This window comes from Styela clava, chromosome 1 (genome assembly GCF_964204865.1).
Source record: "Styela clava chromosome 1, kaStyClav1.hap1.2, whole genome shotgun sequence".
NCBI lineage: Eukaryota > Metazoa > Chordata > Ascidiacea > Stolidobranchia > Styelidae > Styela > Styela clava.
In genome coordinates this window covers 16,582,286-16,609,608 of record NC_135250.1, presented here as the reverse complement: position 1 = coordinate 16,609,608, position 27,323 = coordinate 16,582,286, and the positions used below count along the sequence as shown (strand labels likewise).

At 33.7% G+C, this 27,323-nt stretch overlaps 1 protein-coding gene across 1 annotated transcript in view; it reads right to left on the bottom strand.

Moving 5' to 3' along the window:
• Positions 1-311: 311 nt before the first annotated feature.
• Positions 312-27,323, bottom strand: part of LOC120337312 (uncharacterized) — a 30,922-nt gene continuing 3,910 nt past the window's right edge. The window contains exons 2-5 of the mRNA XM_039405074.2: positions 6,927-7,043; positions 5,268-5,446; positions 4,771-4,929; positions 312-2,026 (exon numbers count right to left, since the gene is read on the bottom strand). Coding sequence (XP_039261008.2) covers positions 1,892-2,026; positions 4,771-4,929; positions 5,268-5,446; positions 6,927-7,043 — 590 coding nt within the window. The 3' untranslated portion in view covers positions 312-1,891. The remainder of the gene's footprint in view (positions 2,027-4,770; positions 4,930-5,267; positions 5,447-6,926; positions 7,044-27,323) is intronic.

Genomic DNA, 27,323 nt, shown 5'->3' with positions numbered 1-27,323 from the left:
TAAAATATAATATAGCAGCCAGTTGGTACAATGCAGTGGGCCAATCGGGTGTGATGGATGGGTTTACATAGATTCTCGAATTTTTATCAAAAAATATTTTAAATGTTCTAAAAATGAGCAATTTTTGGCACAAGTTCAATGGTGGTAAAATCCCTTATCTTTATTGTTTAAAATACTATTGAATATTTAGTTTAGAAAATCTGACAGAGTGAAATTTAAGAACCTATCCGAATTAACGAATGCTTGTAGATATTTGTTACCTCATATTGAATCTCCTCAGTGACCTTGTAGAGAAAATAAGACAACAACTGTTTGGTACTATGCATTTATACAGCAGATGAAAACGAAAATAAAACACTGATTTGGAACATCATAAAAGTAAACTAAATTTTACAAAAAATTACAGGAAGAAACCAAAAGCCAGACATCTTACAAGCTAATTTTATACTTTCTATGGACTGTAGAATTTGGTCTGGTTATTTTACGGACTCCTTCTGTTATAAGGTCCTTTAAACAATGAAATTACCACAAAGTACCAAAAGTTGAATAAGTCTAAATGTTACAGATCCACCATAGCCCTCCTTATTTTCTTGAATGAGGTGTAGATCAGATTAAATCTTTGTGTAATGAGCTTCACAGATGGTTTAACCCCTTGTACTTGTATCAAACTTTTGACTGACTTCAATGATTTTCAGAAATACTATGTTATCAATTGCTAATATGTACAATAGAAAAATAACTTAACTAAAATTTGGTAAAAAAGGAGTCCTATAAAAGCTATAACAAAGAGTAAAATACTTGAAAGCAAGCATGCAAATGAAATTGCAATAAATAAAATATATATAAGTGACACAAAGGAAAGCAATTAATAACAGTATTCCTTTGTCTTGAGCATTAAATTTTAAAAATAAAATAACCAAAATTTAGCCGACCGAGTGTATGACTGAGCGATGATCCCTAATAGCAAATTTAACTATGAATTATTCGGTTTGTGAAATGAAAATATCATTTGTTAAACAATATGAGTAACAGTGAAGAGAAGACCATGTCCGAATAGTGAAGAATAACAACACCGTTCAGAAGGTATTTTAACAAAACTGGGGGTATCCAATGTTTCTGAAGGGTCTTAAAATCCAAATTTAGACATAGATTTTCAACACTTTTAATATCATAAATTGTTTGCAGAACACCATAAAAAAATTTCTGATTTTCGAAAACAATCCAAATAACTACCTAATTATTGTTTTATTCAGTATTGGAATAGAAAAGAGATACTGAAAGCATAATACCCAGCAAAAAGTCCACCATCATGCAACAGACTAGTTGACACCAAATAAGCGCTCAATGATTTTAATTTCTGTCTTTATGTCTTCCATTAAACACCAATGCTCCATACAAAAAAACGGTTGAAAATCACTGCATTTGACTCCTTGCAATAAGACAAATATTTTAGACAATTCCAGGGAGAAGACGATGGCATTTATGATGGTCTTGTTGAGAAAATTTTAAATATGATACTACAGCAGATGTTGAATTATTTTCATAGAATCATAACCAACTATTCAGATATGACATCACTATATGATTTATTAGACAATATTTCAGATGGGAATAAAAAGAGTTATCATGTAATGCTAATCTGTCAATGGCAATTCCGTAACTATGTTTATCTAAAATCAGGTTGCGAGGAATGTCAAATGCACTATCAGTAATACTTATACAATACTGCTAAAATCAATCAGTAAAATCAACATAGTTCACATACAGAAGGTAAAATGTATTCGCTAAATGGGAACAAGGCTATTAATGCTAAAATTTTTATGGCAGCATAAATAAAACATTATTCATCTATGAGGCAGTCTATTATGCACTGCAGAACAAGTGCTATTTTCTAATACTGCATTATATCTCCATTTTGAGTTTGACTTTGAGCTGCCATCTTTTTCCGTGCTTCAGCTAGTCGTTTTCTGGCTGCTATTCTGCGAGCCTTTTCTTGATCCGAAATACCATTTGATTGATTAGCCACCTACAGAATACAAAAAATTATTTTCATATTTGCATAATTTGGATATTCGGATATCTCAATAGATAGATTGCGTTTGTATTATTCTGAGCGTTATAATTTATTCTGAAAACTAGAATAGCAGACAATAAACACAGTACTTCCCATAACTTTGACCCCTTTGGTTCTAACATTAAATCTACAGTTTTCCAAGAGTTCAAAATTCATCACTATTTACAGTGGAGCCATTTAGTACTTGTCAGTAGGAATGTGTCAGAAAATCTTTGAATATGAGATCTCAATGATGCAAACCTAACTTGCTGGCCTCACACCTGCCCTTTTGACTTCAAAGTGGAATCTGTGAATTATTAATTTGCAAACAAATATTAACCAAATCATCTACTATAAAAAATCATTCCAATAAATGAAAATGTTTTTGATCTGGAAGAGACCAAAATTTTTTTGAAAAAATCTTTCCAGCAGTTCAATTGCATTAGAGATAAAGACCATGTCATATGCTGTGAGAAAATTTAGTGTACTTTTTCGAAGAATCAATTCTCTATAATTATACTGTAATAAAACATAACCTCATCTAATGATTACGTTAGTCACAACTATAGAGATCAACTGGTAGGAATATTAGATTTATATTTTAATATCAAGTAAACATATCCAAAAGAGTTGCATAATTTCCTGATTTTGTGGATGAAGATGGCTAGCTGATCAATAAACTATATTTCCATTGTTACTTCGTGGTATTACATATACAGCAGTTAGCAACATAAATAAGAGATGAATACCCTCAAAATTTCAGGTTTAACGTTTAATAATATTTATTGTAATCGATATTCAACCTGTATTAATCTAAACTAGGAGTGGCCAACCTACGACTGGCAAGTCGCATGCGCCTCTTGCATCGGTTTCACGCGACTCTTTTTGCCTTGGTTATTCTAAGGAAAAAATAACTTGAAAACTATGATTCTGATTCATCCTGTTTCGATTAAACATATTACCGGTATGCTTCATCGTGCATTCCTCTCTTGTCAAACACACACGAGCACTGTCATTCACTTTGCCATTCAACCGTCCATTATAAATGCTGCCTGACCGAGCAAAAGGTGTGTTGGCATTTGTTAATAATAATGGACTGAAGCTGTTCAAGCCGAATATTCAAGGGGGAAATTCAACGTATTTTCCCACTCAACTAATTGCAAGCGTGAAAGTCTCTATCGCTGCCCTGAATAAGAAAAGATATGCAACACTTCTTGGAGCCCTGGAAAAAAATGTTGTGCTGCGGATCCGTGACAACTTGAAAGGCCACAGATTACGTTCCTCATCATCCCATTTAATTCTGAGACGGATTGTTTGAAATTTCCTCTGATCTCACTCAGATGAGGCTGCAACTGAGTTGGAAATGATCGATCCTAACGAGGAAGACCAAATGAAATGTGCTTTAAGGGAAGGGACCCTTGACCTCGAGTTTTGGAAAATCATGCCAATGGAAAAATACCCCAATGTCAAACAAGCTGCGCTTAAACTACTGTCAATGTCTGGATCAACATACGTCTGCGAATCTGTATTTTCTAACCAAAAACATATGAAATCGAAGCACCGATCTGTTCTGACTGACACCCCGACAAGTCCTTTTCTTGCCATTTGCCAAGGACTACTTACCAGAAAAATTAATGAAAGGCTTGGCTATCAAAAAATCTCGAACAAAGTAGACAAAAAGAAATGGTCCACATACTTGAATTATAATCATGTTCCTTTAGACCAGGGGTCTCCAACTCAAAATATGTCGCGAGACACTTTTTGAACTTCATTGACGATGCAGGCCAAAACCAACAAATTAGTTACAAAATTGAGGAATCTGATTGTATTTGTTGAAATTACACTTGAATTCTACACCAAGCGAGACATGAAACATATTCAATTACTTGTGCTGGATATTTGGCACCGTTTTGTAGTGCTTGCAAACGACCATCCGTCCGTTAGTCGTGTGCGAAAGGCTGATTTCTTAACTTTCATTGATGAAAGAAAAGTCTGCTATTGCTTCACAAGCCTTCAACACTCAATCTTCAATAAAGCTTCCTCCAACGAAAGGACGCGAAGCGAGTTTCGTTTATCTCCGAGAAAAAATTTCTGTTTCATCAGTGAAAATTGTAATTGCAATAGCTTTTCGTGACGAATTGTTTCATGACGAGCATGACATTTGTCTGTTGTCTCTGTGTAATGAGTCTTGATATCGCTGGATGTTGTATTCTTTTCAAACAGCAATAACTGCGCCAGATATAAGACACAGAACCTCACTATTATAATTTCAAACAAAATACAGATCCTCCCGCTTCTCTTAAAATATTCTGGGCTTTTCCGAACATTTCTGCTTCTTGGACATTGCGTTTGGGTTTGCTACTGTATATAAAGTTTGTAATAATCTAATTTCAGTTTCATAACTGCACACTTCAATGATCTGACCGAAACTTGTTTATTTCGTCATGATAAAAACTAAATTATTGAATTCACAATTTAAATATTACAATAAAATATGAACGTTGTAATGTGTAATACCAGGGGGAATTTTTGTTTTACTTTTCACACTTTGTCGAACCGGACATTTGGTGTTAAATAACACCATAAATAAATTGACATCGTACTATTTTAGATTTTTCTGGAAAAATCTCAACCATGACGCGGGCCGCAAAAAATTGCCTGGCGGGCGGTGTGTTGCAGACCCCTGCTTTAGACAAAACAATTAAAATGAAACTGACTATTTTAGACTTTGTGTTCCCCCTTTTCCTAGCATCAGTTGTTTTCTTCACCACCTTTTTCTGAGCAAGTTTTTTATCATTTTCATGCAATATCTCATGATTCCAACCGCTTTGTTCAATTTTGTCAAGTCGTTGAAATTTAGTTGAAACATCTTGTACCTGCAAAGAATCAAAATCATGAGTACGCGTCCACGTTTTTATCATTTTTCTAATGAAAACGAATACTTCAAAAATCCTAAATTAGGATTAGGATTCCCAATTTAGTCTACTAAAAATGGAAACTATGTTGATGTTGTACAGAAGTTTTAACTTATGAAAGCCGAAAACAACTAAAATTAACCAAGGATGAAAATATTTTCAAGTTGAATTATAATTCAAAATTATAAAACTTCGATGTCAAGGCATGATTGATTATTCAATAAAAACAGTAGGCTATTTCGATTCTGCAAATTTAAAAAAAATAATTTAAAGATCACTTTTATAACATTATTTCTTACTTGATAATAAATCATATCCCAAAAACCTTGGAGATCACTGAGAGTTATTATTTTTGTGTCTTTGAGTTGTTGATGTAAGGCTTGTTTTTCAGATTGTTCCACTAGTGATTTGAATTGCGTGAATCTTTCTGATATAACCAAATGAGTTTGGCCATTTAGCGAACGAATTTCATCACAAACTAAAAGAAAATAAATAATTTATAGCTATGCTTTACAACAGAAAATAATTTTTTTAAGAGAATTGAATAAATCAAGTAGAAACTGATATGGACAAAGGTCTGAATTTGGCTCAATTCCTGTCATTTTTATGTGATGTATGGCACGTAAAAATGCAACACGAACTTCTTTGATGACTTTTGAAATACAAAATATCTACCATTTATGTGAATAGCGTCAGTGTGCACCACCAAATCATGGTCAAACTGTGCCGTATTTTATGTACATCTATTTAATTTTGAATTGTGGAATAAAGCAAGAAAAGTTACAAATATATGGTAACATGATAGACAAAAGCAAAACTCTGAAACAATTTTTTTCAAGCTTGAATGAATGCGTGCATGAAATATCTATCATCTAAGTATTCAGTAATGGTGATCCCAGAAAAAGCAAGTGATATTGTGGATCAATTTATTGCCCTCAAACCAACAGCCATGCCAGAAGCCATCATTGATTATTATAAGATTTTAATTGTCAGGTTCTGACCCACACAACACTGCTAGGTGAGATAAGTTCAACTGCAGTTCCAATAACTTAGATAAATGGTTGTTGAAACAGTAATAAAAGTCATATATGAATATAGTTCAGTTGATTTGAATAGTTATTCATAAAATTTTCTAAATCTTGATATTTGTACTTCAGTAATGCTCAGTTGGGCCGGATTGCAAAACAGCTTATCAAACACATGATACCTTTTCCGAAACTTCTTGATGTTCTACACCAGGGGTTCCCAAACTAGGGGTCGCGAAACCAAATTGGGTCGGAGCTATAAGTGGGTAGGATCGCAAACAGGTCATGGGGTAGGTGGGGTCGCTGAGGTATGGTAGAGGATGGATGTACAAATCATCTAAGATTTAACAAACCATGTTAAATTTAACAGTTTGTACCATGGCTTACTGTAAAACAGGCCCATAAGCATCGCTCTGTGCTTATGTTATAGAAAATGTTGGTGCTTATTGTGTTATCACTGTTTGGTTTTAGCTTATTTTACTTAATACCACCACATGACCAAACTCAAAAGTCTAGTGAAAGAAGCTCTAAAGTTTCATGAAAAATATATATATTGACCTGGGGGCGCACTGGACACATGAAAGTTGTCTTTGGGGTCGCCCTGAAAAAACTTGGGAACCCCTGTTCTACATCCTCACAATAATTCACTAAATATCACCCGCATGTCAGGCTATTCATTAGTTTTGATGAAAATTCACTCAACAAAATGCCATTATTAATACACTGAAGCTTGTGGAATTTCATAATTTGATATAGGTATGTAACGTAAAAATGGCCTTTTTTATTGAAAGACCAGTGTTTTGTATTGAGCACTTGAAAAGTTTAGCCTCAGTTGGACATCTAAAGAGTCAAAAGTAACTTGTTTAAGCATGGGACAGGTTTGTGTCATAACTATAATTATAGCATCTGTTTGAAATGTAATTGTTTAATTACCTTCTTCATGAATGTGTGGATGATCCAACAAAACTTCTTCCCACTTTTGTAGTAGTTGTTCAAGTTTACTAGTTTCTTGTTTCAGTAAATTCTTGAAGTATAAGATATCGTGTTCTCCTAAAAGTAATAAGAATAAATATTATTAATACATCAAATTTTAGTACAAAGTAACGTATTCAATAATGTATCCCATATTTTGAAATGCAATAATGCAATATCATATTTAAAGATGGAAATTCTAAATTGGCAATATTTCAAACACTCGTATATTTTAATATGACTTTGTTCTGTTTTAGTTTGGTGAAAGTACATCAGATTAATGTTGCTCAAACTTAATATTATCTATGACCATCTGTGGTGCATTGAGATTGTATATTAGGCCTTAAAGAGGAGAGTTTTCCGAGCAATAATACCTTGTCTTATTAATGACACATTTATATACCTTTATGCAAAGAACAATAAATATCATTTGTCACGCTAGGTACCAGTTTTCAAATATCTCACACACAACAATTGCATACCATGCAATAGGTCAATGAATTCCCAATGGAATACCAGTAAGTGTCTGCCTGGCAGGCAAGTTGCCAAATTGTCAATTTAATTGCTGCCTAAAAAATGTCAAGCAGGTGTAGAGCAGCATTCATATCTATAATTACACTTGATTAATATTTCCCAAACAATTCAGGCAGGAAATGGTTGGTGTTATGCCCAAATTGACATGTATCATCACTAGGGCTGGAAATGGTAAACCGGTTAACCGATTTTAGATGGTTAACGGTTACGATTTGTTTTAACCGTTGACTGACATCTCAGGTACAAATCATCTTTATAATGTACAATTTCATCAAAAGTGATTACGACATCGCAAATTAATCTCCTGCGGCGTTTAAATCAAAAGAATATCACTAACTGTATTGGTAGGACCCAATAAATGAAAAAAATAATTGAAGTACCGGTACCAAGATTGCTGATTATGGAATTTTGAAAATGACAAATTCCGAATCAGTTTTTGGTCAAAATATATTGTTCACGATTTTATTGCAAAATCAGTGTATTCAATGTCATACAATAAGTGCGCAGTTGATGCTGTTTTCTTTATGATATCTCAGTGTAGAATTTGCATGCCGAACACTGAAAATTTGTCACATAAATGACATTTAATAACAGATTCGGGTTTTACTAAAATACTTCCATATGTCCGAAGCACACTGCATATCTCTTGCAGCAGAACGATCATGAAACTATCTCCATTCATGAGTAATTTTGAGCGATACTGCGATAAGATCACCCGAAATTGCTTTGTAACCATTCACCATTGTGACATAACAAGCTAAAATTATAAAATATTGCGTCAAACATCACGCTGCGGACTGCGGTTAACCGATTGAGGTGTTTTCCCTGAAATTCCCAAAAAAATGTTTTCATTTCTTTATTTTGTTTGTCATTGCCAAACCTTCCGATTTTAATTTTTTTTGAATTGTGTTATGTCTATGCAAATAAAATGAGATGTAATATTTTGGCTTTCCGGTGCCAACTAATTTTTTACCCTCTACGCCAGGGGTGCACAACCTTTTTTTTTCGGACGTCCGCATTACGATTTTATAAATGGTTCATGGCCGCCAGAGAAATCGAAGTTATTTATAAGTCATATTTATTTTAAAAATTGGCTTTTATTGATATTTCTCATTTGCGTGCATCTAAAATGTTTATGGAATGGTTAAATTTAAACAAATATACTGAATAAAAATGTCCAAAGGTGATCAAATGTTTTTATTGAATCGATATTCAGATAGTTTAATCTATAGTCTGATGAAGAGAAGCCAGAGCACTGGTGGACACTTACTTTAATAATGATAAGTCGACTGAAAAAGGCCTTCAAGGCCCTGATTTAGGTCATTTTTACAATAAATTCTCAACAGTAGGCTACATATACTAGATAAACTTTCTAGCTTTGAATAGTTCATTAAAGGTTTTTTACAGACACTTGACAACTACTGCACATCAGTGTTAACTCTAAGGAAATTATGAGTGCGAAAGTGCTTCGCAGTCGAAAAAAAAAGTGCGAAAGTGCTTTTTCTGATTTTAACTAGTTAGGTGCCCTAGCTTTCGTTTAAACTGATTTCAAACAGCATAGATACTCGAAAAAGCGCTCCTTCCGTTAATATTGTGAATATTGAAGTCTTTCCGTTAACGGAGTTTCGTTTAAACCCTTGTTAAAAACAAGCGAATTCATCAAAGGACACCTGATAAGCACACTTGTCGGGAATAAAAGTTTCGTGCAATCAACCACCAGCGTCAGTAACGAAGCGCACTCCCGCCTGAACAGACAAGCCTTGCAAACTTGTTTTTTCCTTTTAACAGACACCGATTGATACATGCAGATATTAGTTACTACCGGCCATAGCTAGGGAGGGGGATCATTTGTACAAAACCCCGGGCAAAATGACATCCCCATCACCAATATCGCTTTAGTATAACACGCTTCCTCGTCCGAAAGAATATGCTTGAAAGTAGTCCGCCCTCTTTCCTTTTAAGAGATTGGTTAATGTCATGTTTCTCCGGCCAGTTTTTCTTTGGGAAATAACGCAAGATCACCATGAAAGTACCGCTGTTTTTATAGATAGAGTGACCTACTTTCTATCGAAGATTTTTTTTCCGAAATATTATGCAAGATCACTTTGAAATCCCTTTCATGAGCTAGCTTGGCCTAATTTATATTATACTGTCTCACGGTTTACGCTAAGACGTGTAATTTTCAAATATCGACTTGCATTGGTTTGCGTGCCAGTTAGTTCAAATTGGGTAGAAAACATCATATATTTGCAATTTTTTTCAGAAATGCCATGTACTTCCAGCATTTATAAATAACGCTCTCTCTAATGCTGCAGACCTAGTATGAAGTATTCGCATCTCAACGCCACTTTCAATTACACTAATAGTAATGATGACACCAAAGAGTTTTCCTTTGCGAAGGTACAGGAAATACAACAGGGTGATTCTTGAAAAAAACATGAATGTAAAAAATAAACGAATGACATGATAGTGGTTCCCAAATAATTTTGAGTGTGACGCGAAATACCAATCCATTTGATAAATCTTTTTTAGTCGACCACGTGAACGCCGAAATCCTGGAAATTAAAGTTGAAAGAGAAGTACGCATTCTCACATGAATAATCGCGATATATAATCGTTCATGTGCACAAATCTCACATGTAGCATCGGTTAGTTGTGCATGAAATGTAAAACTCTTATGTGTGTGCGTTTCAATTTCAATAAAATCAAATTCGTTTTTCCATGCACCATTACTTGTAATTTTAATATTAATTGCGTTCCGAGTTTGTAAAGTTTAGAAACCTCTTGTATATACCATTACCACTATTTTGATTGGCTAAAGAAAGATAACACGTAACCGCTTTTCGGCAACATGGTATTCGTTTTATATCTGCTTTGAACAGAGAAAAAACATGTGCCCTCTCAGTCATCTGATCACAATCGAAAATCCGTATTCATTTTTTTCGCGATTTCGGCAATCGTTATTATTAAGGGTTTTCGTCGACTGAAAAATAAACATTTCAGGCCATGTTCTTTATATCCTGCCATAATTAGCAAATCTTTATTAAGCAACCCATGATTATAAAATAGCTTTGCTTATCATTTGCTGCTGAATCTTGTGCTATCGCTTGTCAATAGCAGAGATGTAAGGAACATATTTAAAAAAAAATTTAAATTTTAAAATTAAACATATTAAAAATGCTTATAAAGAAGTTAGCCACGTTATCAGCGCCAACTAACAGAAAATAACTTATCATAAATCACAATTAAAATTCAGTCGGTAATAAATGGCGCTAAGGTGATGCCATACAGAACAAAAAGATTTGGTCGCGAGAGTTACCTTAGATGACCGTATAACGATGTTGTTTTATAAGCGGAAGGTAGAACAATCAAATTTAATAAAAAAAAAACGGGGGTTACGACACCCGTAACACATCAAGTTCATTAGACATCTAAGACTTCTAAGTTGGTTACTCGATTACTACTATCCTATCAATATTACACTTATTACACCTGTTTGAGTATTCCGGACAATTTCGAATTTGAAATAAACGAAAACTCAACATATCATAATTAATACACAAAAGTAAAATAAACATTCATCGAAAAAGTTATTATTTAAGAACAACAACATAATCGTATAATTCCGCCCAAACCCCGATGTTCGCAAGTGAGATGATAAATAAATACTTTCCGTGTATTCGATAAATCAACTTCTGCAAACAGTCTTGGTGCAAAATATTTCCATCCAGTGATATGCTTACAAATATTCTCTGGGTTAATATTATAACCTCGCCTATGGGACTGGGCAAAATATTCGTATCGTTTCAATTTCATACTTTGCGCGCCAAAAAAGGTACCAACAAAGCTTCCTAATTTTAGAAGAGTCAAAATAAATAGACTATTCGGAATAAATATCCCAGATTTCAAACTCCGTATATTGGCAGCATGAATTAGCCGTTTCATGTAGGAGCCGCACATACACTTGATTGTCGAAAATTAAAAGTTAAATTGACGTTCCGAGAGCCCACACATGGTATAACATGTACAGGCTATAACCAGAAAAAAATGACAAGTCATAATCCTTTTAATGTGCTTTCAATTAGCTCGTTAGTGATCCCTCCCATCCTTGGCCAAGTAATGTTTCGAAAATGTGAACCTTCCACTCAGCCATGCATGGCGGGTGGAGTGTTGAAATCGTGAACAAGAGTATAACGTAAAATCAATCGTGAATTTCGATGTAACAACGCACACTGTCGCCGTCATGAATTGCGCCTAGTAACATCGGAAATGATTAAATTCGTGATATTTTGAGTATTTTTGCACCAATAATTAGGCGTGATTATCAAAATGGTAAATTTGCAAATTCCGTAAATAAAATTGTAAAATTTTAGCTAGAATTATCACCGGGCAGGGGCGCAGCCAGGATTTTTTCAACGGGAGATTAGGGGGAAGTTAAAACATTACACCAAAACTGCAATTCGCGACGACGTAATGCGTTTATAACTAAATGTAAGGTCGTTCACGGCGAAATTTCGCAGTTACGTGTAGCCCGCCTTTCTTTGCCCAACGGTCCCAAGTCCTATTTTTAAACATCGACCATTTATCCGTAGTCAGCGGGCATCCGCATCTAGAAATAAAACATTAAAAATCGCGAAAATTAAATTTGGAGAGATCTATAACTCGCAGATGTCAGTAGTGTCATCATGGTTTATATGTACAAAAACACGCTCGCATGTAGCGACGATCAAAATCATGAAAATGTGAAACTATTACTTGAAAATTATTGTTAATGAAGTTGAATTTTCATTGCCATTCAATGATTATTTCATAATTTTGTCATAATCGAAGGCTGCAGTAAATTTTTTGTCGCCGCGATCGTGTTGTTAAACTATATTAAAGCATGTTTTTATTCACTAGCAAATATTAATTCTCACGTAATGGCGGACATCGTAGTTTGGTTTTTATATTTCGGATAGAATTGTGAATTCACATCGGCGAAGATTTTAAAGACAACTATTAATGAGCGCATTCACAACGAAAATTGATTTTGTTCTGATTTTTATCTTCTGTGTAGGATTTGTATCAATTCGTAAATTACCGTCCCGAGTTTAAGCGAACAATAATATTATTACTGACCCCGGGATGCGATATTTGTGAAGCAGATAGTTGACATTTCTATGCTTTTAATATTAGATCGTGTCTGTGTTACTTTCGTATTAAATAATAATTGAAAAACTCCGCAAATTAGTTATCTCTTGAGTACTCAGTGTTAAGTATTTACGTAACTCAGCTTTGGGTTAAAACACTGATAGTAACTAAACACGTGAATAAATCGGCAATAATGGCATTTCGACATGGTCAAAATAATATTTCTCACCAATATCTCATGAAAGTTCAATAAAATACATTATTTACTTGTCTTACTTATCGACGTTTCTAAATTTACAAAAACGATGTTGACACGCTTTATACAAAATCGTTTCAAATTTATTGTTTCTACATGTTAGCGATAGCCGTCTGGTTAATTCTTACCCGTAACTCGTTGTGAAGTAATGTTAATAAATTGTGTTTTGCTTTCCAATGCGCGGTTAACCGCGGTTAAATTCGTTTCATGGTGAGGAAGGAAAATACGTTTTCCGGAATTGCAATCAACAATTACACATTTTTTATTTATCATTATCAGTACCGAATAAAAAAGATAACATATCGTGAAGACGAAAAAAGTCGTTGAAACTTGAGTTGAATTAGTTGCAATTAGCGCCTGATTAGGCACCAGAGCACTCGAGCCCAATGTTTTTAGCATTAGTCGCATATGTAAAATATCCTCAAAGAAGTGCTGTTTATTAAAGTCATCTCGTCTTATGGCCACGCAGAAATGCCTTTATTGCCGAATTATTTAATCACAATTTTAAATCAACATTCAGGATTGGCACAATCTGAGATTTGCGAGGTTTATCTGTAAATTAATGCAGACACCATAAAAAAATTATAAAAGTTAATTATCGTCTTAAATATCTGCATTCCGGCATCGATAATAATAATACCATTCGCTTAAAATTGGGACAGTGAATTTACAAACGTTGATAGGTAATATCAAGTCAACGCAAATGTTTATTTTGGTTTTGAAATTTGTCGTTAATGCCCTTAACAGCTGTTGCCGATGTGAACGCGCGCGTAAGCCTGGATTGCCAAACCCAGTATATAGTCGCCAAAACGATTGCGGTGACAAAAACAATTAGCTATAATAACGAAATTAACCAGTAGAAAAGGCTTCCTTGCTAATTTTTCGACCGACGTTCTAGAGTCTAGACTCCTGCTGTGCATAAAAAATATTCCTTATTCGTTAAAAATATTCAATTCGAAAAAATATTCGATTTTGCCCACCCCTACTCGCATATTAATGAGGAAATAGTTTAGATCGATTTTTGACCCTGGTCTGAGTTTGATTTATCGTGAATGACTAGACTAGCTAATACTGAATATCGCAAAATTCCGCGAAACGCCATTTGCTTTTAACATTCGTGGTTACAATAAAATGGCTGTTAAATGTTAATATGAGGTATGTATTTTGTCAATTTGGCGATTTTGCAAATCTGTGAGATGCTGCTAAAAGTTTCTTCTAATTTAACAAACAATGGCCCAAGTTTACATTCCATTACTAAACAATGTCGTGTCGAGTATCAGAAATTTCTGAATGGCTCCAGTAAATTCACTAAGAAGAGAACACAGACGTGTCAAACCAGTACTAGAAAATCGTGTACTTTGGTCACAATTCATCGATGTCATTGACAGTCACATGACCACTCTCGTTTAGAGAAACGCACTGCCTTGCATTCGGACATCTGGTTTCAAAGACGCCGCCGAGCGTTTTCGCGGTCGAAGCGGAATCGGTGTGCTTGTATAATAATCATATTATAAACAAGAATTTTGCCATTAATGCAAAAGCTTTATCTTCCATGTCTTCACCACATAGGTTAGAATTCCGGTAAATATCGTTATGATATGCAGAATTGAGTTTTTGTCAACTTAATACGCACACAAAAATATTTGTCAACTTTGAATTTTTATTCCATTCAAAATCGAAAAAAAGTGCTATTTCTCTTTACAATCGGAAAAAAGTGCTATTTCGCAGTCCCTAAAAAAAGTTGCGAAAGTGTTTCGCAATTTTCGCAAAAAAGTGCGCTAATAGTGAACACTGCTGCACATACATAGTTTTTATTAGTCTGCTCAAATATTGAAAATAAGAACTTTTCGTCACCTATAAAATTTTTACGTATGCAACCCAGGTATTAATCGAGGCACTTTTTTTTACTGTTTTGCAAATTTCTATAGATTTACAACGATTGCAATGTAATTGGAGCGTACTGCTACCACTCGATAATGTCGTAAATTTTATATAAACATGTAGACAAAAGGGCCTTCCGGAAGGCCCTATGTTTTTTTTATACTATTTAACTATTTTGGCCGAATTGAAGAGTACAGGGCTTCAGATGAAAGCAATAAAAGTTGTAGTTGCAAGCCTGGGAATTACTGGATAACATAGTCTCTTTTTTTTCATATCTCGAATAATAAGCAAGTTACCTAGTTTACTGATCAGAAAATGTGATTATTTGTAATTGCAGGCACTTTTTTTTAGACAAAGCATGATTTCATGTTGGTTAATTGATTAATTTAGAAACAAAATGCAATACAGAATGTTCGATGATATATAAAATTTGGAAATTACTGGAAAAAAAGGTAGGGCCTTCCGGAAGGCCCTATGAAAATAATCAGTTGTAGCCTATAGGTATCGATGTGGAATCTTAATATTAGGAGGAAAGCCAGTTTTTTCGAAGGAAAGCCAAAATGAAACGCAAATTATCATTTTTGTTATAGATTAACATAATGAATATATTTGAGTTGAGTTTAAGCCAGTGTTTCCCAAACCGAGTCTGCGGTCTCAAACGAGTCATGGGGGGGTTCGGGGTCGAACCCCCCCCCCCCCCTTTTGAATTTTCTTAAAGGTGAAAAAGTTGCCGATAACACATGCAATTGCCTTCTGCTAAAATCGCCGTTCGTTTTCATCAACGCGGCGTGTTATTTATGCCGTGAACGCCCTTTACATTGGTGTTTATTCTCTTTAAATCACAAATTTGTGCCGCGGGAACAATGATAATTATTTTATTTTTATACTCGCACGGGTTACTATCACAGTGACTGTCCAAGCGTATAATTAAGCACTAGCCTATTAAATCACAAATTTGTGCCGCGGGAACAATGATAATTATTTTATTTTTATACTCGCACGGGTTACTATCACAGTGACTGTCCAAGCGTATAATTAAGCACTAGCCTAGTATTGTAACCTGAATTTGCAGAAGGCCTGAAGTATGCCAGACGGAGACGACGAGGAGGAGGCAAATGAAGAAAGTGATAGAATGGAAGAAGAAGAAGAATTTGTAGAACACATAAATACTTTTAACATCAAATTTCCCTACAACAGATGGTTGAAAAGAGAAGAAATAAAGAAATTGATATATGATCAAACGGCAATAGGAAGCATATCTAGCATATACTTTTTGGATAAGAAGAGCTGCTGGAGGATCAAATTGAAAACCAAAGAATTCTATGATAAAATAATCAAAAATGGAATTTCATACAAACACCAGGAAAATGTATACAATGCCAAACCAGAAGAGGTATATTCTAATGCCACTGAGGTAACACTCAGCTATGTACCTGTGGAAGTACCAGACAACACAATTAATAAAATTTTATCAAAATTTGGGGAGATAAAGTCGTTCAACAGATATTTGGACGATGATGGTACGGAAAACGGAATCAGAAAGTGCAAAATAATCATGCATAGTGACATTCCACCAATAGTCGGACTTCCAAGTAGCTGTACAGGTGATGAATTTGGGGTTTATTACACCACAAGACCAGCTAACTTGAGGAAATTTGACAATTGGTGTTACATATGCCATTCTCTAAGTCACGAAGTGGAGGCTTGTCCAAGACGAAGGAAATGCAAATATTGTGGAGGAAAAGGAAAACCCCATTTAGAGAAAGATTGTATTGAGAAAAAACAAATCCAAAAAAGTCAAAATGCTAATCAAGAAAATACTGAAAATACAGATACGTCAAAATCTTATGAAAGAGCTGCCAGAGATCAAACCGTTTCCGTAATCAGTGAAATAACAAAAGAATTACAGAAACAAACAAGTGTAAACAAACAAAACACACAGTCACCATCAACAAAAACTGGAAATAAAAATATATCCCAGAATAATGCCGGAGTCTCAAACTCAGGGCAAGAAATAACTAGAGGGAATCCAATAAATAACGTTGAGATGAGAAATACAATACAAAAAACAATAAATCCTGAATCCTCGAAGAAAATAACAAATACCACAATAGATACTAGGTCAGCAAATAGCAATGTTGCGAAGATAAATCCCAGGAAGGACAAGAGCGCCGAGAATAAACCAGACTCATCAATGGAAGCCACTGAAACTGAAAATATGTTAACAGCCAGCAACCAGTCGGAGAACAAGAATGAAATTCTACTCATTGGCGACTCCCAGATGGCGCACATGCAAAGAAAAATTAAAAACAAAAAGATTATAAAAAGAACTTACTCAGGAGGAACTTTTGAACGCATAACCTTCGAAATAGAAAATGAACAAAGGAAATTTGGAAAAATTGTTGTTTATGCAGGTACAAACGATACCCATAAAACAGACGACGAAATTAAACAAGATATACGGGAAATGATACACAAAGCAAGGGAATATAGTGACAATGTTTATATCTGTGGCATCATACCAATTCATGGAAGAAGTGCTGGTAAATATGGTTGTGACAGGATTAACAAACAACTTGAAAAAGAAGCACTGAAACAAGGAGTAGTATTTGTCCCAAAACCAGATTCTTTCTCAGAAGAAAAAATCATGGACAGCTATTATTTAGATGATATGATGCATCTCAGTGCAACAGGAGCGGAAGTAGTCATCGAAAATATAAACGAATATGTGACACTTAGAGAACCAAAGCTAAAAAGGGCGACAGACGACAGCCCTCCAATAGCCAAGAAGCATGTGAAAAAATACCAACATGCATTGGATAAAACTGGAAGTTGAAACTCACTACACTGATACATGCAATTTGATAGCCCACATTAGCTCGTATTAGAAGTGAAGTATTTTTTGCTTTCATAGGGAGATATTATCATAGTTTTCTTTTTCTTCATACAGGATACACATCATGCATTTTAAAGAGGGAGTAAAGGTTTTAACTTATAACGTTAAGGGAATTCGAAACATGGCTAAACGAAAATCAATTTTTGAATTTTTAAAAAGGGGAAAATCAGACATAATTTGCCTGCAAGAAACGCATTGTGGGTCAGATGAAGAAGCAGACGATTGGACAAAGGAATGGGGGAATAACGCATTTTGGTCCGTAAGTTCTAATATAACATGTGGAGTAGCAATTTTATTTTCAAGTAAAATGGATTCAGACTTATTTATTAAAGAAATTGACATAAATGGTAGATATATAATTTTGACTTGGCAATCATCTGAATCTCTCCATATGTTAATAAATATATATGCACCAAATTCTTGTAGGGATAGAAAAGAATTTTTTGAGTTTATTGATAGTAAAATTGAATTTTATATAAGTTTGTTAACAACTCCACTATATCAAATTTGGCTGGGAGGTGACTTTAATTGCGTGTTAGATAAACTAGATAAATACCCGGAACAAAATTTCAGAAGAGATAATAGTATTGTAAAATTGGAGGAAATTATAGATAAATGGAATCTTGTTGATATTTGGCGTCATTTAAATTTAAATTCTAAAGTATATACATGGAAACAAAAAAGAGGCTGTTCGCGAATGGCCCAGAGTCGTTTAGATAGATGGTATTTATCTTCAAATCAAATCTATAATGTTATTAGAACAGATGTTGAAATGGCCACCTTTTCTGACCACTATCCATTTCAAATTGTTACTTCATCCTTTAAAAATGTAAAAAGAGGACCGGGTTATTGGAAATTTAATGCACAACTGATTGAATTTGAGTATTTTATCCTGGGAATTGAATCAATACTACAGGCATGGCATTTTAATTTATGTAACTTGGATGATGCAGAAAAAGGAGCTTTTTGGGACACATGTAAATCCAAAATAAAAATATGGGCAATCCATTGTAGTAAAATAAAAAAAGAATCAGATAATCAAAGGGAAGATAAATTACTAGTAAAATATAGAGAAGCATACAGGGAAATGCAAGATAATATAGAGGATGAGGACACTCTTCAAGCAATACATGATACAGAATTAGAAATTAAGGAGTATTATGAACAAAAATCCAAGGGGGCAATAATTAGGGCTAGAGTTAATTGGGCGGAAAAAGGGGAAAAATCGAATAAATATTTTTTGAATTTAGAGAAATCTAAAGGTAAAGCAAAAATGTTCAAATCTTTGAGGAAATCTGACAACTCTTTAGTTTATACATGTAAAGAAATTCAGGAAGAACAGGTCCAATTTTATAAAAATCTGTATCAAAGTGATGAAGATTTGGACGTTAATATTCAAAATTATTTATTAAATAATTATCAGCAAAAAGTGTCAGATGAGCAAAAACAAGAAATGGATAACGAATTAACAGAAGAGGAATTGGAAAATGCGTTCAAACAAATGAAGTTAAATAAATCCCCCGGCCTAGATGGTTTAACAAAAGAGTTTTATGTCAAATTTTGGAAACAATTGCGCCCAATTCTCTTACTAATCTATAATAGTTATCATAAACAATCATGTCTGTCTCAGAACACAAGTCTTGGTGTAATAACTTTACTTTATAAAAAAGGAGATAAAAATGATATAAAAAATTGGAGACCTATTACTCTACTTAATTTCGAATATAAATTAATCGCAAAAGTTTTAGCTTTGAGAATGAAAGCAGTACTGCCTGATATAATAAATCATGACCAAACAGGATTTATTGAAGGAAGAACGATTCATGAAAATTTATTAACAATAAGAGATGACATTTTTTGGGCGAATAAACAAAACCAACCGTTAATAATTTTTAGTATAGACCAAGAAAAGGCTTACGATACTGTTGATAGAGTTTTGTTACTAAGAATATTAAAAAAAGTGAATTTTGGTAATTATTTCATTCGATGGGTCAATACCCTATTTAACAACACCAATGCAAAAATAATAACAAATGGATTTTTATCAAAGCAATTTAGTATAACACGAGGAGTTAGACAAGGTTGCCCCCTTGCCCCACTTTTATATATTATAATGTCCGAATTGTTAGCATCCAGCATCAGATACAATAGAGCAATAATAGGTTTTCAAAATTGTGCAGGAGATAGAGAGAAATATAAAGGTTTTGCGGATGACACTATTGTCACAGTAGAAAGTTTATCCTCCATAGATGAAGTATTAAAATTAATGGCAGAATTTGAAAAAGCTACAGGCTTGAGAATAAATATTCCAAAATGCAACATAATGTTGTGTGGGTCAGCAAAACGGCTAAACTTAGGACCTTCATACAAGGGTATTCAAATTCAAGAAGAGCTTAAAATTCTAGGAGCTTATATAGGAAACAATGTTGTATCAAGAGATAAAAACTGGTTGAAAATCATTAACTCAATTCAAAATATAGTAAATTTATGGCAGGGACGGAAGTTATCAATGATAGGAAAAATTATTATTGTCAAATCATTAATGTTATCCAAAGTGTGGCACATTGCCAATTTTGAAATTATGCCAGGAAACTTCGTTCGAAAATTAGAATCTATAATATGGAAATTCATTTGGAATAATAAAACTCAACTAGTGTCAAGACAAATTACATCTAATATTTTCACATCCGGAGGTTTGGATATGTTAGACCTCAGGAGCCAAATAAAAGCTCTTCAGGTCAAATGGATTTTTAAAATCCTCAAAAACTAGAGTAGGCCATGGAGTAAAAGAGCCAATTATTTTATTAATAATTATTGTAATATTTTGTCCAAAGATAATTTGGAATGTCTGTATTTGAAAGTCCAATTTGACAAAGTAACTACCATACCTAATTTTTATACCGCCATTATCAATTCATTCAAGGATATTAAGTTGGAGAGAAATCATCCCTTTAATATTACAGAGGTTAAAAATGAAATTTTATGGTACAATCCCTTAATCTCAGAGCAAAATTATAGATTTTCGTCCAAATGGATCCAAGCAAAAGTCATTTCTGTGGCTGATATTGTGGATAACACAGTGCATTATTTAACAAATAGAATATATTCTATTGATCAAATTGGGGATCACAGAAGAAAGCTCTTTTATTTAAATAGATGCTCTAGTGAAATCCAACAGGTTTGGGGCAATCTACCTATTAGCTGGAAAGAAATTCTATCGAGAAATCATAATTTACCCGAAAACAGACTTGGAATCGATAGATATATGAACTCCAATTTATCCACCAAAAAAATAAGTAGTTTATTGAAAATAAGGAAAATCACAGAAATTGCTACACGGCATGATATGTACATTACACAAAAATTAAATTTGAATATTCCTATAGACTGGGCAAATATTTGGCAATATAAACTCTCAAATAAATATAAAATTCTAAGTTGGAAAATTTTACATAATGGTTTACCTACGGGGGACAAATTAAAATATTGGTTTGATGATGAGAATGGACAATGTGTATTTTGTAATGAAAATGAAGAAACCTGTATACATTTATTTTGTTATTGTGATTGGATAATTGACTTTTGGCAGTGGTGCAATGTAAGGGAAATCAATTGTGACATAATTATTGCTAATAATATTCATAGTGAAGTGGTATCATTAATCATTCAATGTGGGAAATCAGCCATATGGGAGTTCAGGAATAGTGTCAAATATGATGATGTATTCCAAATGCAATGTAACTTGCGAGCTATTTTTAAATGCAAACTCCTGGGTGTAATCAGATTAATGTCAGATTTTGATAGGCAAAGAATATTATCTAACGAAATTGTTGATGATGTACTACAAAAATCGATAATGAGTTGAAGAAATTGAGATTGTCTTGATTTAGGAGGTTTGACTATATAAATGATTGCATAACATAGACAGATTAAATGAAAATCTAGTAGCATGATAGGTTTTTGAATTTTCTGTCTAATTTTTTGAAACCTTCTCTTTTTCCATGCTAATATAAAATAATTAATTATATATGTACATAAAAATGCTATATTTATGACGAAATATGGACAATCTTCAATACAAACGGATATATGACGAAAAATGGATTATCATCACTGGGTTTGATATGTATTATTAATTGTTTATACAACTGTTTTAATTTTCTACGATTACCGTAATTGGAACGCAATACATGCAATTGGTTTCCAAAAAAATAAAAAAATTATATAAAACAAAAACTGAAAATTTAATTGGCTTCAAAAACATAATTAAATAATTCCATATTGGCTCTGGAATTAAATTTGGCAAAAAAAAAAAAAAAAAAAAAATGTGAGAACTGAAAAAGCGTGCAAATTGCCTTCTGCTAAAATCGCCCATGTTTTCATCAGCGTGTTATTCAGGCAGTAAACGCCCCCTACGTCGGTTTTTATTCTTTCGAAATCTTAAATTTGTGCCACGATAAACATGATAATTATTTTTATTTTTGTACTTTGCACGGAATTGTGAATTCGTGAGTTATTATACGTTCATCGGTGGCGAGGTTCTAAAGACAAAAGAAGGAGTAAAACCGCGATCTAAATTTGATTGAAATGCGGCATTATAAAATACTGAAAATAAAACCGTAAACAATATAAGTTTTGTTGAGTCCCGCGACAGTCTAAAAACGCTTTTCTAGTCGCAAAATCACAAAATTTCGTGTGCTTACAGCGCACATTATGTTTAGTCGCCGTTTAGGAACATACCGTCACTAAAATCGAAACACGGTTAATTGTGGGTGGGATTTGCCTTTTATACGTTACTTTAAAATTGTCGTAGAAAATTTTCGTGTTATCATTAAACAAGGTTGAAAACGCGATTTTTTCCCGGTTTGTGATGATATATAAGATAATTAATCCGAAGTATATCCATCAATTTTTATTGTACTGAAATAAATTTTACTCCATGATAATTTACAGCAGATTTACGGATTTTTCAGGAGGTTTTATCTTTAAAAATATTCGGAGTGTCAGCATTGCGATTGAACGGAGTCAATGTTACAAGCACATCTCAAATTTGTCGAATTTGCAAAATAGAAAAAATACGGATCAAAACAATATATGATAGGCGACGGGCAGTTACCACAAATTTTTATTTTTATGTCGGCAAATGGCTGAGGTATTTTAAAATTGTGAATTGTAAAAAATTGTTTTTTTTTTGTCGACGCAAACGCTGGTTAAATTGAAGACAATTAAATTAATAAAGCAAGACATTTTAAATATGCCCTTATCGGTCACGAATTGATTACTTTGCCAACAAAAAAATCATTTTTCGTTGTAAACGTCTCTCTTTTAACAAGTGGCGTAATCGCGGCGATGAATATGTATTTTTGATTTAACGATTACTTCATATGCATTTTCATTGTACGAAATAAAATTGTACTTTTCGGGATTTTATATCAGTTATTGAGATTTTTCTAACGGTGATAACGAGTTGGCAAGATTCCAAAAATACGTATTAAAATTAAATACAATTAAATACACCGTTTATCTCATATTTTTATGTCCACGGATCGCCGTGGCATTTCAGAGAACCAATGTTTTAATTTTGACGTAAGAAGAAGCAACCGCGAGTTACGTTGGACACAATTAAACTAATATATAGAACATTTTAGAATTTTGTAGTTGTCAGAGATTGAATATTTCACGCGACAAGAATAATCATTATAGGCTGAAAAGACGTCCCTTTAACGAGCACGTAATGCCAAGACTGTTGCAGACCGCAATGGGAATTTATGATTATGAAACCCCCCCCCCCCTTTTGAAAATCCTGGCTGCGCGCCTGCGCGGGGGTTTGAATGAGTTCGCAACAAGTCAGAAATTCACTGCGGGCCGCAAACGTTTTTGCGAAACTTTATCATCAGCCAAGTTACGATTTACGTTAGAATTTACATAAAACATAAAAAGCAAGTTTATTCACATAACATCAGTCGATTCAATATTTACTGGATACTGAGTAGGGCTGGGCATATATTCAACTATTAGAATATCAATTTACTATTCGAAAATTTGGTAACAGGTGGCACGACAGGTCACTTTCGCGTCGCTTAATCAAACGATTGGATTTCCCAACTCACTTGCGGATTTCCGACGAAAAAACGAGTCGGCACACGCGTGGATAGATACCTAAATAGTGTTTCTCGCGCGCTTGAACAACTAGGAATAATAATTTTTTTTTCTGGTAGGTATCAATGGTGGTAACCTAAATTTTCTTAATTGAAAAGCGGCAATACTAAAAATAAAATGGAGAACACCATAGGTTTTGTTTTATGATGGTCCACGACAGATTAAAAACGCTTTTTTATACATTGCAAATCGCAAAATTTCGGGGGCTACTGTAGTATACTGTAGTAAGGACTTTTCCCGTAAGATTATTTGCTTCACTGTCTCCACACTGGTACGTACAGTACTGGAGCGCCGTAAGTGTTGTACAAACAGCTCAGATTTGTCGAATTTAAACGCTTTTTTATACATTGCAAATCGCAAAATTTTGGGTGCTACTGTAGTATACTGTAGTAAGTGCTGTTCCCCCTTCGGATTATTTGCTTTACTGTCTCGACACTGGTACGTACAGTACCGTACTGGAGCGCCGTAAGTGTTGTACGAACAGCTCAGTTTTGTGAATTTACAAAAATATGAATCAAAACAAAATATAATCGGGCACTTCACCACGCATTTTTGTGTCCACGGATTGTCGTGATATTTCCTGAGTATTGCTTTTATTTCGTCAACACAACCGCAGATTAAAATGATCACAATTAAATTTATATTAAAGCAAGGCGATGAATAATTTTTTTTTATTTACTAATATATATACTTTGATTATATTTTTAATAAATACTAAATCAAGTTGTACTTCCTGGAAATTTATAACAGATAGTAGAAATTTTCTAACGGCGATAACAAATTCGCAAGATCGCAAAAAAATGTGCATCAAAACTGATATAATCGGGCAATATATTCTCATAATATTATGTTCGCAGATTGCCGAGGCATTTAAAGAAGTAATGCTCTCATCTTGTCATGATTCTACGCGACCGCGAGTGACCATGAACACGATTAAATTAAAATAGAAAAATTTTTTAAATTCTCGCCGTTGTCAGGGATTGAATATTGTGAGATAGAAAAGGCCATTTATACACTGAAAAGTCGACTGTTTTAACAAACACGCAATTGCGACGAATTTCCGAGCTCGGAAATCGTTAAATTCTGTTGTGTTTGGTTTTATTACTTTTTCGCACAGAGTACATTTGCAATAAACGCACCTTGAGTCCGCAAAGGTTTTCGCCAGTGAGAAAATAGTCCGCGACCAAAAAAGGTTGGGAAACGCTGGTTTAAGCTATACAGAAGGATATTTCAAATTCAAAAGTTGAATGCTGCTGCATACAGTATATTTACAGTTTGTGGTTGGATGTGGTTTCTGGGTTGATACTTTTTAAGTTTTTAGAGAAAGCTAGAGTGAAATTTTGTGATATTAGATTGTGATAAGATATTACAGTGTGTGAAATAGACTATAAAGATTTATTAAGACAGGGAGTTTCAGATGAAAAAAACAGAACTCATGGAAGGTTTGTATTAGGAAATCTTGTTGACCATAGCGATCCAGATGAGGAAGAACCAAACCGCAGTTTAGGTAGGTAGCACACAAAAAAGACTAAAAGTTAAGATTCAGAATTTTAGAAATGAAAAAATATTAGTGGAAGCGCCAAGTGCTTACTTAGAATGCAGAACAGATTGTGAACTCACTCAGTGAACTCAATGAGATGAATGTTTTTTCATTCTCAGACGAAGAAACTGATAGTCTGATTAAGACTTGGATTCAATCCCCTCACAGCAGAGAATGATATGCAAAGCTGGGACAGAGCGTAAGGGCCAAAGTTGAATTATTAATGGTATAGCAAGTTGCCCATCTGATCTTCTAAATTTTTTTGCCGATTGATTTTATAAAAGAATAATTTTAGCCAGAAACAAATAAGAATGGCATTCTGGAAATATTCCTAGACTGCAAGTAGTAGAAACCTATTTGAAATTTGTCACTGTTATCATTATCATGTGCGTATTGGATCCTTTGGTTTCAACGATATGTAATTAACGCGCTCTTAATTAACGCACTGTCAATTTAGAGCAATATGGGTTTTCTACCCTTAAATGGCCATCTTGTAATGTCATAGTTCATTAATAAAGACAACGTATCAACCAAATCTTGCATGGCATTCTTTATATAGCAAGCAAACGTTTCAGATTCAAAGTTTTATTTTCCTAGTATGCACTGACAGTCAAAGAGTGATTGTCGTTCATTTACCAACAAAAATCAATGCCCAGCTCTTACATGGGGAACACCTTCCCTCTACTCAAAAACAGAAAATGTAACTTTCTATATAGATTACTTGACTTAAAATGATATGACTTATTGATTTGATAGCGATACATTCTCTAATCACCAAAAATATAAGTTTTTTAAGTTTTCAGATACCAGGTCCTAGGGCCTTCCGGAAAGCCCTTTTCAAGAAAAAATTTGAAATAGTCTCCCTCCCATCATGTTGTGTGTGTTAGTATTACTTTCCAAAGTTGTTTTTTGATATTAGGTATTTGTGTTCTGGGTTTTTAGAAAAAAATGTACCGATATAAATATAGTTATATAAGAATCCATTTTTTAAAACTGATCGTTTAAAATTTTTGATGAAAAATTTGTAATTTACCAAAAAAATGATATTTACAGTTTCTTATGTTAGCATATTTACCTAGTGCAACAAAAATGTGACAAGAAATTCATAAACATGAAAAATTAGATCCCAAAGGTTATTTTATCTGGGGAATAGGGGTTTCAAAAAATTGATTTTCATCGATTTTTTCAAAAAATTGAAATTTTTATTAAAAATAAATAGGTCAGTGATAAAAAACTAAAATGTTTTATAGAAATTCTAACCAGTTATAGAAATTCTAACCAATGATTGTATTCATCACATAACTGGCAATTAATTTCAAACATAAACTAAGGAAAATTTAAAATCAAACTACATGAAATCAGGTTCCAAAATGATCTGATAAATGATCTGGTCGAATTATCATTAATTACCGTACTGTTGTTATTGGCGCAGCGAGAGGGCCAGCCCCAAATCCCCGCTTCTTTTTTAACATTTTCAGGAGACCTAAAAAGTTGCTAATGTTATTCAAGACACCGATTGTTTTGGTCAGTTTGACGCGGTTATTTGGGCCGTTAACATCGATATTATGTCGGTGAATTATCTCAAAAAAATCGTTATTATGCGTTCATCAGCATAAAGACGCTAAATATGATTAAAAGGGTGAATCTGCAACTAAAAATTTCCAACTCAAAATAAGGGAGTGAATATTAAGACTCTAAAATTGTGTTATAAAATATTAACAACATGAACAGAATATTCTATTCAATTAAAGAGTCCAGCTGCACACTAACACAAATGTATTTCTGTAACGTTTCGTCCGACCAGAGTCAGACTTCCTCAGACAAGCAGTTTACAACAATGTCTCGCGCAACCCAACTCAAATTTATGAACAGAATACACCGTAACTTTTGCTTCAGGATTCCGTGCCAGATGTAAAAACGCTACTTTAGACATTGTAAACCCCCAAAATTGAGTCATTATAT